Here is a 17811-nt window from a genome sequence, read left to right as displayed (position 1 = left end):
TCTGTTGAAGGAAAAAGGAAGAGGCAGGGCTGGGCAGAGGCAGGAGGTGAACTGCAGTGCGATCTCAGTGGAGCCCTCAGTCAGTCCTACAGGAAGTTCTGAAGCTGGGATGACTCTTTTGAGTTTTACCCAGTTGTGGTGAGGGGGACGGGCCTTTATACCCCATGTCAATCAGTTATTGCATGCAGGCCACCCCAGGATGGGGTAAGGCAGCTCTCTATAGCCAAAGCAATCCACAAAGGACGCTGCCAGCTGAGGGCTGAGAGAATAAGTTCTCTGTTCCTGCAGGGCAATCCGGGTGGTATGCCATAGCGTCCATTTCACCACCCTTCCTGTTTGCAGAAGGTTCTTGCAGTCCAGGAGCAGGGGGTGACACAGACAGAGGGCTTTATTACTCACAGTACAGCAGGCAGCATAAGCTTCATATTTGCATCAGTTTTCCTTGGCCCTGAAGTGCCATCAGGGAGTGTGGAGTGGACCCAGGTGGATACTGTGCACACACTGTGTCTGTGTCACAAATGAGGGACCCTGCTCATTATAAAGGAGCTGCGAGCAAACCTGTCCAAATGAGACATCTTCATCATCCTGGTCAGCAAACAAATTTTCCCTCTCCCTATCTTCCAAGGCTGTTTGCTATACAAACACCCTTGAAAAGATAGTCTGGAACAAAAGCTGTCACAAGACATATAGAAACACATATAGAGAATTGTCTCAAAGCTTATCTTGGAAGCAGAAGCTCATGCTATCTAGGTGACTAGATAACCCACCCACATGGGTCTGCCCAGGCTTCTATTACTTTCTGTTGTGTGTCCTTCTGTCTAAGACGGAGTTCAATGCAGTAGAAAGATCCTACCTTGAGATAAAGGGCCTTTGGGTTCTGATTCTTTTTGTGCCTCTCCCTCTCCACGTGACCTTCACATGACCTTGAGCTGCACTCCTCATCTCTGAACCTCTGTTTCTTCATCTGGGAAGTGGGGACATCTGTCTGGCCTACTTTTAAACTGCTAATTGTGAGGGTGAAAGAGAATCCTTGCCTATCGTGGCTTTATTTATTTATTTATTTGGCCACGCCTTGCGGCATGCGGGATCTTAATTACCTCCCCAACCAGGGATTGAACCTGAGACCCCTGCAGTGGAAGCTCAAAGTCTTAACCACTGGACCACCAGGGAAGTCCCTATCTTGGCTTTACTATACAACAGGAAGTCTGACGGTGTTGCCGTGTTGGTTCAGTGGTTCAACAGTGTCAGGGCTACGGGTGAGGTTTTCTGAAGTTCTCCAGGTCAGCAGTGGACAGTAAGAACATCATGAGAGCCACATATGTCATTTAAATTTTCTAGTAGTCTCATTTTTGAAAAAAAAAGTAAAAATAAAAAAGTGGCTAATTTTAATATATTTAATTTAACCCAATATGTCCAAAATATTGTCATTTCAACACGTAATCAATAAGAAAAGTTGCTAATGTGATAGTTTACTTCTTTTTTTGTTTTGGCTGAGATTTGAAATCTGGTGTGCATTTCCTACTAATAGCGCCCGTCACATTTCAAGTGCTCAGGACCGCATGTGGCTTGTGGCTACCATATTGGATAGTGCTGTACTAGGTATGCTCCACATGACCACAGGATGTATGCAGCTTCTCCTAACATCATGTTCCCCCACAACTGTATTCATAGGCAGAAATCAGAGCATGGCATTAGGCAAGGAGTCTCTCCTCACACACTCTTGCTTTTCAGGGAGAAACATACTGGTCTTTTTCTCTCAACTCCCCCAACAGACTACCACTTGGTTATACTGTCAACCTTGGTTGTTAGAAAGGCTGAGGTGGAGTCTGGCTCTTTCATCCTCTCTAGAAGGAGGCCAGCAAGGAAGAAGGTAGTGAGGGTAAGCTTTAGGGCAACAAATAGCTGCAGCTGCCTCATTACAGGCGGCAAATACTCAGTGTGTACCGCCACTCTCCGTGGCTTGCCCATGACCAAAGTCACTAATAGCTCATGGAACTCTTTACCATTAAACCCTAGTGTAACCTCGGAATCCTTCTCAACACCAGGTGGCAAGAAGTGACAGTCTGTGATTGTTGGCGTAAGTGACCTATTTGAGGACTGGATTGTAAATACCTTGAGAGCAGGACAACGTCCTCTGTTTGCTTTCTGTGGCACCTCTGTGTGCTCAAGTGGAAACTCAAAACAGTAACAGTGTTTTCCCTGCAGGCTCTGCTGAATGTTACAACTTCCTCCTTGGAGAGGATATCACAGCCCTCTCACGTCTGAGTTCACAGGCAGAGCTGCTCCAACTGCACCAAGAGTAGGCCCTAGTTGCATAATCAGTTACTAAAGGCCTTGACTTTGGAGCCAATTAAACCAAATTAAGAAGGAATGGGATTGGCATGACCTCCTGGTGGTATATGTGAGTCCCAAGGAAATCTGGGTCCCTTGGCCTTGTGTTGCTTGTCTGTAAGACCACATGCGCTGACCTAAAGTGCAAGGCCTACAGAGCCACAGATGAAAACAGCTTTAAACAAAAAGAATGAAGAGGAAGAATGTGGGATTGTGTTTCTTTCTGGTCCTTTTTCCCTTGTTGGTTTTTTGGTTTTGGTTTTGGTTTTATTTTATTACACAGCACACTGTATATATAATTTTATAGCCTGCTTTAAAAATTCTACATTACAGCGTAAGTATTTATATTCTTTTTTTTTTCACAGTATACAATTTATTATATTATTTATGTTTACATTGTCATAAATATTCTTCATGTTTGACATATTTTACATGTTATATTATTACCATTTTTTAAAAACATTTCTTTACTACAAACTTTTACTATGCTAAGAATTTATATTTTTAAAGATATACATACTTTTTTTTTTTTTGGTTTGCACATAGTCATTTATTTAACAGCTATTAAGTTTTTACTGTGTGCCTAGCACTATGCTAAGCTCTAGGAATCCAAACACACCATCTCTTGTGTGTTTGGGATATAATGGGAGATAATGGCACATAAAAAAGATAAATTCCTAATTGCTACAGACTGTTTGGGCTTCTCCAAAATTCATTTTTTTAAATTAATTTTTATTGGAGTGTGGTTGCTTTACAATGTTGTGTTAGCCTCCACTGGTTTTTTTTTTTTAATTAATTTTAAAAATTCAAGAATTGAAATCTTTACCCCCAAAGTGATGGTATTAGGAGGTGGGAATTTATGAATGTGATTAGGTCATGAGTCTGGAGCACTCAGGATGAGATTAGTGTCATTACAAAAGAGGCCCCAGAGAGATCTCTGGCCCTTTCCCCCATGTGAGGACACAACAAGAAGATGACTGTCTAGGAATCAGGCTCTCACCAGACAGAATGTACTGGCATCTTGATCTTGGACTTCCCAGCCTCCAAAATTGTGATAAACAAGTTTCTGTTGTTTATAAGCTACTCAATCTATGGTATTTTTGTTATAGCACCCAGAATGGGCTAAGACACTAATCATCATGCAATTTGCAGAGGTGCACAGGAACATACATGTTATTTTTAATGACTGCATAGTATTCTATCTGGCTAATGAACCATATTTTCTCGAGCATTTTCCATGTCTTAGAACAGTTGCTTCTAGTTTTTCAATTATTATAATTAATCTATGTGGGTAAAGGGTTAACAAAACCTTTCCCTATTCTGCATGAGAATTTGACTTTTGGTTAATGTTCTAGCTCTGCTTCCTTTGAGACTTAATAAAAGTGGAATGTCAACAGTGTTACTAGGCAACATTGCTATGTCAAAATGGCCTTGAATTAGGAAACTGCATCGGGAATGGGAAAAGATAAATATCTAAGGGGAAGACATACTTAGGGCTCCCTGAGTGCAGTGACTTCTCACGGGCGTGGCTCTTGTCTATGGAGTTGTTAACAAGGGATACTCCTGTGGGGCATGAGGTTTCAAAGCCAGGGTGGTTCTTGCACCTGTAAGATGTGGATTTCATCTCCTTGCACCTGAGCTGTAACCTGGGGGGCAAGGAGGGAAGAAGGAAGGGAGGCAAAGATACCCTTTCCTGGACACCTGTTCAAACTGTTCATGGTCTCCTGCAGCCACTGTGCCAACACGCATGTTTCTCCATTGTATCCTTTTGAGGGCCAAGGTGTGGCCCATGGTAGTCTAATGAGTCTGAATGTTTAGTGGTGTCTAAGAGGACCTTTGGTGGGCCTAGCACCCTACACTTAGGATTACTTCCTTAAGAGAGCTTTGCAGAAGTAGAATAACTAGGTCAAAAGCCATGGGCATTTTCAAGCCCCTTAATACAAATATAAAGTTGAATTGATTTACAAAAGGGTTGCACCACCAACTTCTACCAACTGTGCAATGAAACAGCCATTTCCAGGTACCTTCATCAGAATTTTTAAAAATTTTGTAGATTTGATAACAAAAACTGGTTTCTTGTCATAATTTGCATTTTTTAAAGATCTTAAACTATAGGTTTGAGAACTACTAGCATTTCCTCTTTTGTGAATTGACACTTCCTTTTTTCTGCCCAGCAAAAAATTTAAATTGCAAGTACATGGGATGTAGAATTTTTTAAATTGCAAGTTGCAAAGAGATGTAAGAGCACCTTCCCTTCGCCATCCTAAACTGCTCTTTCCACCCCTCCAGGTCTATGAGGCCCTCCTCCAGCGGTATGCCATGCTTGAGCAGAGAATCCTGACCCAGACCCGGGGGCCTCCGGAGTGAATTCCACAGGCCAGCCCAGTCTCACTGATTCCACTTGTAGACGTGGCCTTGGACAGCAGGGATCCTCTTCCCTGTTCTAAGCAGCTCTGCCTGCCCACCTGGCTCCTTGCGGTGCTCCAACCTGCCCAGGACCACCTTAAAGCCCACCTTAGCACATCCTTCTGAACACAGCTTGTGTCCCTGTGCCCTTGTGCCCAGAGCAGGAAAGCATCTCTCTTCCTGTCTTTTATCCCATGAGGCAAGATAACACTGAGCCTCGGATATGTCCAATAAAAATTGTGACTTTTTCCCTTTTGGGACCTAAATCAGCAGAATGGGAGAGACAAAGCAAAATAAATAGATTCTTTCCTCTTTATTCACTAGTTTTCAGGATGATGAGTTGATTGCCAAGCATCCTCTAACAGCAACTAGATTTTTAGTATCAATATGATACATTTAACATACTTTATATGTCTTAATCCATTGCAGTAATTATTTTTCTCCTTGTCGTCTTTCTGATAGCCATACTCTCCAACTTTTCTCCTCCTTTCCTGATCTGTCATTCATTCTTTCTTCTTTACTGTTACTTCTGCTCTGTCTACTCCTTAATGATTGCTGGGCCCCAAATCTCTGTTCTCATTCCTCTCTCCCTCCAATTCTGTCCTCTCTTGTTTGATGATTTCATCTAGCACTGGGCTTCAACTGCTACTTATATACTAGTAACACCCAGCTCTGTGTTTCCAGCCAGAACTCCCCTTGGAGTCAGCCAGCATTCTCACAGGGTACTTCAGACTCCGCTTATCCTTTTTTTTTTTTTTTAAATTTTGAGTCATTTTTATCATTTTTTAAAAATTTATTTATTTTTGGCTGCTTCAGGTCTTTGTTGCCGCGCTCGAGCTTTCTCTAGTTGTGGAGAGTGGGGGCTACTCTTTGTTGTGGTGAGTGGGCTTCTCATTGCGGTGGCTTCTCTTGTTGTGGAGCATGGGCTCTAGGCACGCGGGCTTCAGTAGTTGTGGCACATGGGCTCAGTAGTTGTGGCTCATGGGCTCAAGAGCGCAAGCTCAGTAGTTGTGGCGCACGGGCTTTGTTGCTCTGTGGCATGTGGGATCTTCCCAGACCAGGGCTCAAACCTGTGTCCCCTGCATTGGCAGGTGGATTCTTAACCACTGTGCCACCAGGGCAGCCCCAGACTCCGCTTATCTTCCCTTGCCCTACCGCAAACCTCCTCCTCCAGAGTTCCTGTTTCAGTGAATTTGTACCACCAACCATCCATTCATTCATTCATTCAGGAACCCAAACCCAAAACTCAGATATCTGCTTTCCCACATCAAATCAGTCACCAAGTGATTTTTGTTATTCCTTTGGTAACTCTTAAAGCAGTTCCTTTCTCTCCATCCCTCCCTGTTTTACTTTATTTCTTGCTCAAATTATTGCAGAAGCCTCCATAGAAAGTCTGCCTCCTGCAAAATCCTCCAGATTTTTCTTCTGCCACAGGCCTGCACCTATGTTGGGACTTCAGTTAAACCAAACTACTTGTGATCTCACCCAGAGTAGAAAAATGCTGCAACAGCTTTGAGACCTAGTGGATCAGAGCAGGGACAGAGACTACCCTTGTGGGAAGTCAAGGGAAGGGGTTTAGAAAATGAGTAGGACCAGAGATATCACTTGTGAGAAAGATGAAGTCATCTTGAAAGGGAGTGGTGTCCCTTGCGGGCTTGGTGGATAAAGGCAAAAAGGGAAACAAGAAGCTGAAGATAACAACCTATCAACAGCAGGTCAAAGATTCAGAAGAGGAACTTCCATGGTGGTCCAGTGGTTAAGAATCCGCCTTCCAATGCAGGGGATGTGGGTTTGATCCCTGGTCAGGGAACTAAGATCCCACATGCCACGGGGCAACTAAGCCCGTGCACCACAACTACTGAGCCTGTGCACTTTAGATACCCCACATCCAAAGACAAAGGAAAAGCCACAATGAGACGGTAGGAGGGGCGCAATCACAGTAAAATCAAATCCCATAACTGCTGGGTGGGTGACTCAGACTGGAGAACACTTATACCACAAAAGTCCACCCACTGGAGTGAAGGTTCTGAGCCCCACGTCAGGCTTCCCAACCTGGGGGTCCGGCAACGGGAGGAGGAATTCATAGAGAATCAGACTTTGAAGCCTAGTGGGAATTGATTGCAGGACTTCGACAGGACTGGGGGAAACAGAGACCCCACTCTTGGAGGGCGCACACAAAATAGTGTGCGCATCAGGACCGAGGGGAAGGAGCAGTGACCCCGGAGGAGACTGAACCAGACCTACCTGCTAGTGTTGGAAGGTCTCCTGCAGAGGCGGGGGGTGGCTCTGCTTCACCATGGGGACAAGGACACTGGCAGCGGAGGTTCTGGGAAGTACTCCTTGGCGTGAGCCCTCCCAGAGTCTGTCACTAGCCCCACCAAACAGCCCAGGTAGGCTCCAGTGTTGGGTTGCCTCAGGCAAAACAACCAACAGGGAGGGAACCCAGCCCCACCCATCAACAGTCAAGTGGATTAAGGTTTTACTGAGCTCTGAACGCCACAGCAACAGTCAGCTCTACCCACCACCAGAACCTCCCATCAAGCCTCTTAGATAGCCTCAACCACCAGAGGGCAGACAGCAGAAGCAAGAAAAACTACAATCCTGCAGCCTGTGGAACAAAAACCACATTCACAGAAAGATAGACAAGATGAAAAGGCAGAGAGCTATATACAAGATGAAGGAACAAGATAAAACCCCAGAAAAACAACTAAGTGAAGTGGAGATAGGCAACCTTCCAGAAAAAGAATTCAGAATAATGATAGTGAAGATGATCCAGGACCTCGGAATAAGAATGGAGGTAAAGATCGAGAAGATGCAAGAAATGTTTAACAAAGACCTAGAAGAATTAAAGAACAAACAAACAGAGATGAACAATACAATAACTGAACTGAAAACTACACTAGAAGGAATCAATAGCAGAATAACTGAGGCAGAAGAACGGATAAGTGACTTGGAAGACAGAATGGTGGAATTCACTGCTGTGGAACAGAGTAAAGAAAAAAGAATGAAAAGAAGACAGCCTAAGAGACCTCTGGGACAACATTAAACGCAACAACATTCGCATTATAGGGGTCCCAGAAGGAGAAGAGAGAGAGAAAGGACCAGATAAAATATTTGAAGAGATTATAGTCGAAAGCTTCCCTAACATGGGAAAGGAAATAGCCACCCAAATCCAGGAAGCACAGAGAGTCCCATACAGGATAAACCCAAGGAGAAACACGCCGAGACACATAGTAATCAAATTGGCAAAAATTAAAGACAAAGAAAAATTATTGAAAGCAAGGGAAAAACGACAAATAACATACAAGGGAACTCCCATAAGGTTAACAGCTGATTTCTTAGCAGAAACTCTACAAGCCAGAAGGGAGTGGCATGATATACTTAAAGTGATGAAAGGGAAGAACCTACAACCAGGATTACTCTACCTGCCAAGGATCTCATTTAGATTTGATGGAGAAATCAAAAGCTTTACAGACAAGCAAAAGCTAAGAGAATTCAGCACCACCAAACCAGCTCTACAACAAATGTTAAAGGAACTTCTCTAAGTGGGAAACACAAGAGAAGAAAAGGACCTTCAAAAACAAACCCAAAACAATTAAGAAAATGGTCATAGGAACATACATATTGATAATTACCTTAAATGTGAATGGATTAAATGCTGCAACCAAAAGACACAGGCTTGCTGAATGGACACTAAAACAAGACCCATATATATGCTGTCTACAAGAGACCCACTTCAGACCCAGGGACACATACAGACTGAAAGTGAGGGGATGATAAAAGATATTCCATGCAAATGGAAATCAAAAGAAAGCTGGAGTAGCTATACTCATATCAGATAAAATAGACTTTAAAATAAAGAATGTTACAAGAGACAAGAAAGGACACTACGTAATGATCAAGGGATCAATCCAAGAAGAAGATATAACAATTATAAATATATATGCACCCAACATAGGAGCACCTCAATACATAAGGCAACTGCTAACAGCTATAAAAGAGGAAATCGACAGTAACACAATAATAGTGGGGAACGTTAACACCTCACTTACACCAATGGACAGATCATCCAAAATGAAAATAAATAAGGAAACAGAAGCTTTAAATGACACAATAGACCAGATAGATTTAATTGATATTTATAGGACATTCCATCCAAAAACAGCAGATTACACTTTCTTCTCAAGTGCACATGGAACATTCTCCAGGATAGATCACATCTTGGGTCGCAAATCAAGCCTCAGTAAATTTAAGAAAATTGAAATCATATCAAGCATCTTTTGTGACCACAACGCTATGAGATTAGAAATGAATTACAGGGAAAAAAACGTGAAAAGCACAAACACATGGAGGCTAAACAATACGTTACTAAATAACCAAGAGATCACTGAAAAAATCAAAGAGGAAATCAAAAAATACCTAGAGACAAATGACAATGAAAACACGACGATCCAAAACCTATGGGATGCGGCAAAAGCTATTCTAAGAGGGAAGTTTATAGCTATACAAACCTACCTAAAGAAACAAGAAAAATCTGAAGTAAACAATCTAACCTTACACCTAAAGGAACTAGAGAAAGAAGAACAATCAAAACCCAAAGTTAGCAGAAGGAAAGAAATCATAAAGATCAGAGTGGAAATAAATGAAATAGAAACAAAGAAAACAATAGCAAAGATCAATAAAACTAAAAGCTGGTTCTTTGAGAAGATAAACAAAATTTATAAACCATTAGCCAGACTCATCAAGAAAAAGAGGGAGAGGACTCAAATCAGTAAAATTAGAAATGAAAAAGGAGAAGTTACAACAGACACCGCAGAAATACAAAGCATCCTAAGAGACCACTACAAGCAACTCTATGCCAATAAAATGGACAACCTGGAAGAAATGGACAAATTCTTAGAAAGGTATAACCTTCCAAGACTGAACCAGGAAGAAACAAAATATGAACAGACCAATCACAAGTAATGAAATTGAAACTGTGATTAAAAATCTTCCAACAAACAAAAGTCCAGGACCAGATGGCTTCACAGGTGAATTCTATCAAACATTTAGAGAAGAGCTAACACCCATCCTTCTCAAAATCTTCCAAAGAATTGCAGAGGAAGGAACACTCCCAAACTCATTCTATGAGGCCACCATCACCCTGATACCAAAACCAGACAAAGATACTACAAAAAAAGAAAATTACCAATATCACTGATGAATATAGATGCAAAAATCCTCAACAAAATACTAGCAAACACAATCCAACCACACATTAAAAGGATCATACACCACGATCAAGTGGGATTTATCCCAGGGATGCAAGGATTCTTCAATATCTGCAAATCAATCAATGTGATACACCATGTTAACAAATTGAAGAATAAAAATCATATGATCATCTCAATAGATGCAGAAAAAGCTTCTGACAAAATTCAACACCCATTTATGATAAAAACTCTCCAGAAAGTGGGCATAGAGGGAACCTACCTCAACATAATAAAGGCCATATATGACAAACCCACAGCAAACATCATTCTCAATGGTGAAAAACTGAAAGCATTTCCTCTAAGATCAGGGACAAGACAAGGATGTCCACTCTCACCAATATTATTCAACGTAGTTTTGGAAGTCCTAGCGACAGCAATCAGAGAAGAAAAAGAAAAGGAATACAAATTGGAAAAGAAGTAAAACTGTCACTGTTTGCAGATGACATGATACTATGCATAGAGAATCCTAAAAATGCCACCAGAAAACTACTAGAGCTAATTAATGAATTTGGTAAAGTTGCAGGATACAAAATTAATGCACAGAAATGTCTTGCATTCCTATACACTAATGATGAAAAATCTGAAAGAGAAATTATGAAAACACTCCCATTTACCATTGCAACAAAAAGAATAAAATACCTAGGAATAAACCTACCTAGGGAGACAAAAGACCTGTATGCAGAAAACTATAAGACACTGATGAAAGAAATTAAAGATGATACCAACAGATGGAGAGATATACCATGTTCTTGGATTAGAAGAATCAATATTGTGAAAATGACTATACTACCCAAAGCAATCTACAGATTCAATGCAATCCCTATCAAATTACCAATCGCACTTTTTACAGAACTAGAACAAATCATCTTAAAATTTGTATGGAGACAGAAAAGACCCCGAATAGCCAAAGCAGTCTTGAGGGGAAAAAACGGAGCTGGAGGAATGAGACTTCCTGACTTCAGACTATACTACAAAGCTACAGTAATCAAGACAATATGGTACTGGCACAAAAACAGAAACATAGATCAATGGAACAAGATAGAAAGCCCAGAGATAAACCCACACACCTATGGTCAACTAATCTATGAGAAAGGAGGCAAGGATATACAATGGAGAAAAGACAGTCTCTTCAATAAGTGGTGCTGGGAAAACTGGACAGCTACATGTAAAGGAATGAAATTAGAATATTCCCTAACACCATACACAAAAATAAACTCAAAATGGGTTAGAGACCTAAATGTAAGACCAGACACTATAAAACTCTTAGAAGAAAACATAGGAAGAACACTCTGTGACATAAATCACAGCAACATCTTTTTTGATCCACCTCCTAGAGTAATGGAAATAAAAACAAAAATAAACAAATGGGACCTAATAAAGCTTTTGCACAGCAAAGGAAACCATAAAGAAGACCAAAAGACAACCCTCAGAATGGGAGAAAATATTTGCAAACGAATCAACGGACAGAGGATTAATCTCCAAAATATATAAACAGCTCATTCAGCTCAATATTAAAGAAAGAAATACCCCAATCCAAAAATGGGCAGAAGACCTAAATAGACATTTCTCCAAAGAAGACATACAGATGGCCAAGAAGCACATGAAAAGATGCTCAACATCACTAATTATTAGAGAAATGCAAATCAAAACTACAATGAGGTATCACCTCACACCAGTTAGAATAGGCATCATCAGAAAATCTACAAACAACAAATTCTGGAGAGGGTGCGGAGAAAAGGGAACCCTCTTGCACTGTTGGTGGGAATGTAAATTGATACAGCCACTATGGAGAACAGTATGGAGGTTCCTTAAAAAACTAAAAATAGAATTACCATATGATCCAGCAATCCCACTACTGGGCATATACCCAGAGAAAACTGTAATTCAAAAAGACACATGCAGGGGCTTCCCTGGTGGTGCAGTGGTTGAGAATCTGCCTGCCAATGCAGGGGGCATGGGTTCGAGCCCTGGTCTGGGAGGATCCCACGTGCCGCGGAGCGGCTGGGCCCGTGAGCCACAATTACTGAGCCTGCGCGTCTGGAGCCTGTGCTCCGCAACAGCAGAGGCCGTGACAGTGAGAGGCCCGTGCACCACGATGAAGAGTGACCCCCGCTTGCCACAACTAGAGAAAGCCCTCGCCCAGAAACGAAGACGCAACACAGCCATAAAAATAAATTAATTAATTAATTAATTTTAAAAAATTATTAAAAAAAAAAAAAAGACACGTGCACCCCAATGTTCATTGCAGCACTATTTACAATAGCCAGGTCATGGAAGCAACCTAAATGCCCATCGACAGACGAATGGATAAAGAAGTTGTGGTACATATATATAATGGTATATTACTCAGCCATAAAAAGGAATGAAATTGAGTCATTTGTTGAGACGTGGATGGATCTAGAGACTGTCATACAGAGTGAAGTAAGTCAGAAAGAGAAAAAACAAATATTGTATATTCACGCATGTATGTGGAACCTAGAAAAATGGTACAGATGAACCGGTTTGCAGGGCAGAAGTTGAGACACAGATGTAGAGAACAAACGTATGGACACCAAGGGGGGAAAACCGCGGTGGGTGGGGATGGTGGTGTGCTGAATTGGGTGATTGGGATTGACATGTATACACTGTTGTGTATAAAATTGATGACTGGGGCTTCCTTGGTGGCGCAGTGGTTGAGAGTCTGCCTGCCAATGCAGGGGACACGGGTTCTAGCCCTGGTCTGGGAAGATCCCACATGCCGTGGAGCAACTGGGCCTGTGAGCCACAACTGCTGAGCCTGAGCGTCTGGAGCCTCTGCTCCGCAACAAGAGAGGCCGCGATAGTGAGAGGCCCGCACGCCGCGATGAAGAGTGGCCCCCACTTGCTGCAACTGGAGAAAGCCCTCGCACAGAAACGAAGACCCAACACGGCCAAAAATATAAATAATAAATTAAAAAAATTTTTTTTTAAATTGATGACTGATTAAAAAAAAAAAGAAATTACATTATTGGCCAACAATAAAAGGTCTCTTTTCTACTAAGAAACAGAAAGCCACTCAATCCATTCCCCATTTTACCCCTGCCCCCATAGAGTTGCCCATTATTACAAGGACGTCAACATAAATAGAAAAAGGAACTCACTATTTACACAAATATGGGAAGAAAACAAAGTGAGAATCATAACTTTTCAAGCTAATGAAATACACCAAATAAAAAGGAACAAAGAGTGTAAACTATAACAACCCTCCAACATGAACTTTAAAATAAAAAACAATGGTGGCTGTGAAAGAATACCACAGGTCAGAAATTCAGAAACTCAGAGTAAAAATGAAAAATCAACAAGCATATATGGAAAGAGAACTGACCAAACTTGGGAAAGAATTTGAACAAAAAGGTAAAATCACCCTAGATAATGAAGACTACATTACAACATACCCAAATGAAAATAGGAACGACTGCAAGTACCATAAAGCATATAGAAGATAGGAATGAAAAAAGCTAAGACAGCAAAAACAACATAAAGGAAGAGCTGGGAAGGCCCAGAAAGAAAATGATAGACAAAGAAGACAGGCAAAGAAAAACTAACACAGTTAAAGTTGGAGCTCTTGAAGCTAAAATATAAGACAATGGAACAGGGTTAATACTTAAAACTAACCCAAGAGAAATTCCTAAAAACAAAAGACCTGAATCCATATCTTTTTTTAAAATATATTTATTTATTTATTTGGCTGCATCGGGTCTTAGTTGTGGCATGTTCTGACTAGGGATAGAACTTGGGCCCCCTGCATTGGGAGCGTGGAGTCTTAGCCACTGGACCACCAGGGAAGTTCCTGAATCTATATCTTGAAAGGGCCTATCTTGTTACTTGGAAAATTGACCCAGAATGATCAACTGAGACACATCCTAGCAAACTATTACACTTTGAAGGTGAGGGGGAATATTCTGTAGGCCAAAAGGCCTAGTCTCTTACACAGGAAAGATCAGGTTGGCATCAAACTTTTCAAAAAGCAAGTAGCAAGGGAGCAACATTTTCAAGAAACTCAAAGAAAAAATATGAACCAAGTGTTTGTGTCCAGCTAAGCTGCCCTTTAAGTATCAAGGATGTTTAAAAAGAGCTCAGGAAATATTGTACTCATAACCCCCTTAGGATTCTACTAAAACAAGCTTCATCCAGCTAGGAGATGATTGGGGAAACTTCAGCAAAAGGACTGGTAGTGAGCATTGAATAGTTTTAGATCTAAGACCAAAGTGAAAGTGGGGATAAGGGTGGAAGAGTATCAAATGGCATGTGCTTTGACACAGTAGAAGTAACATAACTAAATAAATCAAAAAGAAGGAAAAAGACAGTACAAAGAGCTCTGTTGCAAAGGCAATATGTGCAAGTCAAAGAACATCATTTCAAGCTGACAAACCAAATATCAACGCTTAAATAAGGAAAAAGGGAGTAAATGTAGCATCATATACTGAGTGAACGTAATAAGGACAAGCATATGAGTCGTATTAGTAAATGAAAACTCAACTCATCATTTTAAAAAAAAGTTCAGCTTGGCTTACAAACTAACATCTTACCGTCTATTATTTACAAGAGACACACCTAAAATAAGTGATCCAGAAAGGCTAAAAAGTAAAGGGGTGGACAAAAATATACCAGGCAAATACAAATTATAAAAAGCAAAGCTTACAATTTCAATATCTGACAAGGTAGAATTCGGGAAAAAGACAAGACAAAGAAGGACACTATAATGCTAAAAGCCATGATTCACAGTGAAGATATATGAGTTATGAATGTTACAGCCTCAATGATTTGGCTTGTCAACTTTAAATGAAATTCTTTGATTCCCACCTATAGATTCCAACAGAATCTATATGTCTTCTGAAGAGACTACTTTGCACCTTATAATAGGGAGTAATAAATAAATAATAGAGAATACACCTATTATTCTCACTCACCAAAAAAATGAATATTTACTATATACCACAGAGAAAACTTCTATAATTTCCACAAAACAGAAATAATACCATCTTCTTTAATCAGAATAGAATGAGAAATTAATAAAATATTTTTAAAGTCCCATCCATACTTTCTATGAAAGTACTAGGGCAAAGGGAAACTATAACCCAAAATTACAGAGCATCTAAAAAAATGACTGAGCAAATTCCCTGGCGGTCCAGTGGTTAGGACTCGGTGCTTTCACTGCCAGGACCTGGGTTCGATCCCTGGTCAGGGAAGTAAGATCCTGCAAGCCGCATGGTGCAGCCAAAAAAAAAAAGACATAATGAAATCTATGGGATATAATTAAAGCAGTGATAGGTGAAGTATAGCTTTAAAATGCAGTAACATTGGTACAAATAAAAGTGTAAGAGTTAAATGAATTAAAAATACAACTCAAAAAGCAGTAATAATAATAAACTAGTGAACAAAAAAACAGAAGAAGTAGTGAAGATGAGATCACGCATTAGGAAAACAGGAAAAAATGGTAATTCCACCTAATTAATCTTTTTTTAGAAAGACACTGTAGTTATTTTCTCTCTAGAAAGTCCATTTCTGAGATATTTTGTTCTCTCTTCATTATGTTCACTTTTCCCAGAAATCTTTCAGCATATTTATAATAGCTTTTTAAAAATCCTTAACTGGTAATGACATCATCTATGTCATTTCTGTTTCTATTGACTGATTTTTCTCCTGATGGGTCATATTTTCCTGCCTCCTCTCACATCTAGTAATTTAAAAACATTTTTTAATTAAATTTTTTTATTATACAGTGCCAGATTTGTTAAATTCCTTTAAAAAGTGTTGACCTGTTGTCTGGTAGGTATTTAAGTTACTTATAGATCAGCTTGATCATTTCAAAGCTTGGTAGTGTGGGCTTACAGTAGCCTTGATTCTAGGGCTAGTTTAGCTCCACTGCCATGGAGTGACCCTCTGAGTCTTTACTCTCAGTGTCCTCACTGAGGACTTTCCACTTTGGCTGGTTAGAACTAAAAACTATCCTGTGCCAGTCTTGGAACTATTCAGCTTGCTTTCTTTCTTCCCTCGCCTCATGGAGTTTCATTCTATGTATGTGAAACCTAGAATTCAGCAAAAGCCCCAAGGAGACTCTTCTGCAAGACCTCCAGCTTTCTCTCTGCAGCTCCCTCCACTCTGTACTCTGCCCCTTCAGTTTGCTGCAGCCTTCCCCATCTCCCGATCTCCAACCTCTCTCTCTGTCCCCAACTCGACAAGGTTGCCAGGCTCTGCTTGGGATGCACTTCCTGCATTGTGGACTGGAATTTGTCTCCAGGCAGAAAGCAGGGGCAATCATAAGCCTCACTTTGACTGTCTTTTTTTTCCCAGGGATTAGAGGATTGTACAAGGTCCAGAAACAAACAGTTGCCTCCTATATTTTGTCCGGTTTTCTTGTTATGGCTCCAAAGGGCAAATACCGTTCCAGCTACTGCATGATGGCTGGAAGTAAAACATCTTATCCAGCTTGATTTTGGTTCCACTTCTAGAAGTTTCTCCTCCTTGGAGGAGCCTGACCTAAAAGGGAGGCTTGGCTGGTCAGTTTTAAGAGTGCACAGGGACAGACTGTTCTAGCTCTTTCTATTCTTACCAGAGTCTCTTTGCATTCACTTGCTATTGGGTTGGAGAAAACCCCTCCTAGTTTCACCTACTGTTCTAAAGTTATTGAGCCATGCTTTCCAATGAATACCTCTTAGCTATTTTGGGATTCTGTTTTTCCCAGGTACCTCTTCCACCCTGTTCCTCAGCTTCCCCTTGTACAGATGCTACTCCATGAATCTTTTATTGCTGTTGATAGTTTGTAGTTGTCTCCATTTGCTTGTATTTTGGTGTTTTGGGGGAAACCTTGTCACCTAGTTTTATTGTAAATGTACATGGATTTTCTGGGGTTTTTTTTTTGTTTGTTTGTTTTCTTCTATGTAGTTGCTCTGTGAGAATTTTGGAAGATTCAAAAGCTATGCAGCCACCAACCTAGCCCCCATCTTCTCGGAATCTGGTAGAAATCTTAAGAGCTTGGATGTAATTTACCAGGCTCTCTTTCCCCTGTCTCTGCAGTAAAGAAGCACGTATCAAAATGTTGCCTCCATTAGCCCGTGTCCCTAAGTTATTATAATGAGTACAGCTTGCTTGGTGACCCCCAATGGACACGCAGTATGAGTGAGAAATAAATTTTGTTGTTTTGAGCCACTGGGGTTTGGGGATTTTCCATTAGCACAGCATAACCTAATCTGTTTTGAGAGTTATAGACAGTTACCTTTCTTTTTTTTTTTTTTTTTTTTTAAAGTTTTACTTGATTTTATTTTATTTATTTATTTATTTTTGGCTGTGTTGGGTCTTCGGTTCGTGCGAGGGCTTTCTCCAGTTGCGGCAAGCGGGGGCCACTCTTCATCGCGGTGCGGGGACCGCTCTTCATCGCGGTGCGCGGGCCTTTCTCTATCGCGGCCCCTCCCGTCGCGGGGCACAGGCTCCAGACGCGCAGGCTCAGCAATTGTGGCTCACGGGCCCAGCTGCTCCGTGGCATGTGGGATCTTCCCAGACCAGGGCTCGAACCCGTGTCCCCTGCATTAGCAGGCAGATTCTCAACCACTGCGCCACCAGGGAAGCCCGACAGTTACCTTTCCATCCAAGACAATTTAGTTGACCTCAAGGTAGCCACCATTGTTAAGAGAGAGGGTGGGAAGAAGAACTATGGGGGCAAGGTAGAAAAGAAAACAGTTTGAAATGTCTGGGAAATAACTTTTGATGTTGACGGCACATGGGACAGATTGCAAATAAATGGATAAGTTTTGGGGGAATTGTATTTGCCAAAAAAGCCATGCACCCATCCTATTAATGGTACCCC

General features: G+C 41.1%; 1 protein-coding gene across 3 annotated transcripts in view; it reads left to right on the top strand.

The window, feature by feature from the left end:
- XYLB (xylulokinase) overlaps positions 1 to 5053 on the top strand; it is a 42579-nt gene extending 37526 nt beyond the window's left edge. For all 3 annotated transcript variants that reach the window (XR_451878.2, XM_007191464.2, XM_007191462.2), the window contains one exon: positions 4621 to 5053. Coding sequence is in view for 2 of the 3 variants with exons in the window: in XM_007191462.2 (XP_007191524.1) it covers positions 4621 to 4698 (78 nt within the window). In the remaining variant the exon portion in view is untranslated. The remainder of the gene's footprint in view (positions 1 to 4620) is intronic.
- Positions 5054 to 17811: the final 12758 nt, after the last annotated feature.

Source organism: Balaenoptera acutorostrata, chromosome 10 (assembly GCF_949987535.1).
Source record: "Balaenoptera acutorostrata chromosome 10, mBalAcu1.1, whole genome shotgun sequence".
Lineage (NCBI taxonomy): Eukaryota > Metazoa > Chordata > Mammalia > Artiodactyla > Balaenopteridae > Balaenoptera > Balaenoptera acutorostrata.
The sequence above is the reverse complement of the archived record's forward strand: the minus strand, read 5'-3'. Positions and strand labels throughout refer to the sequence as shown.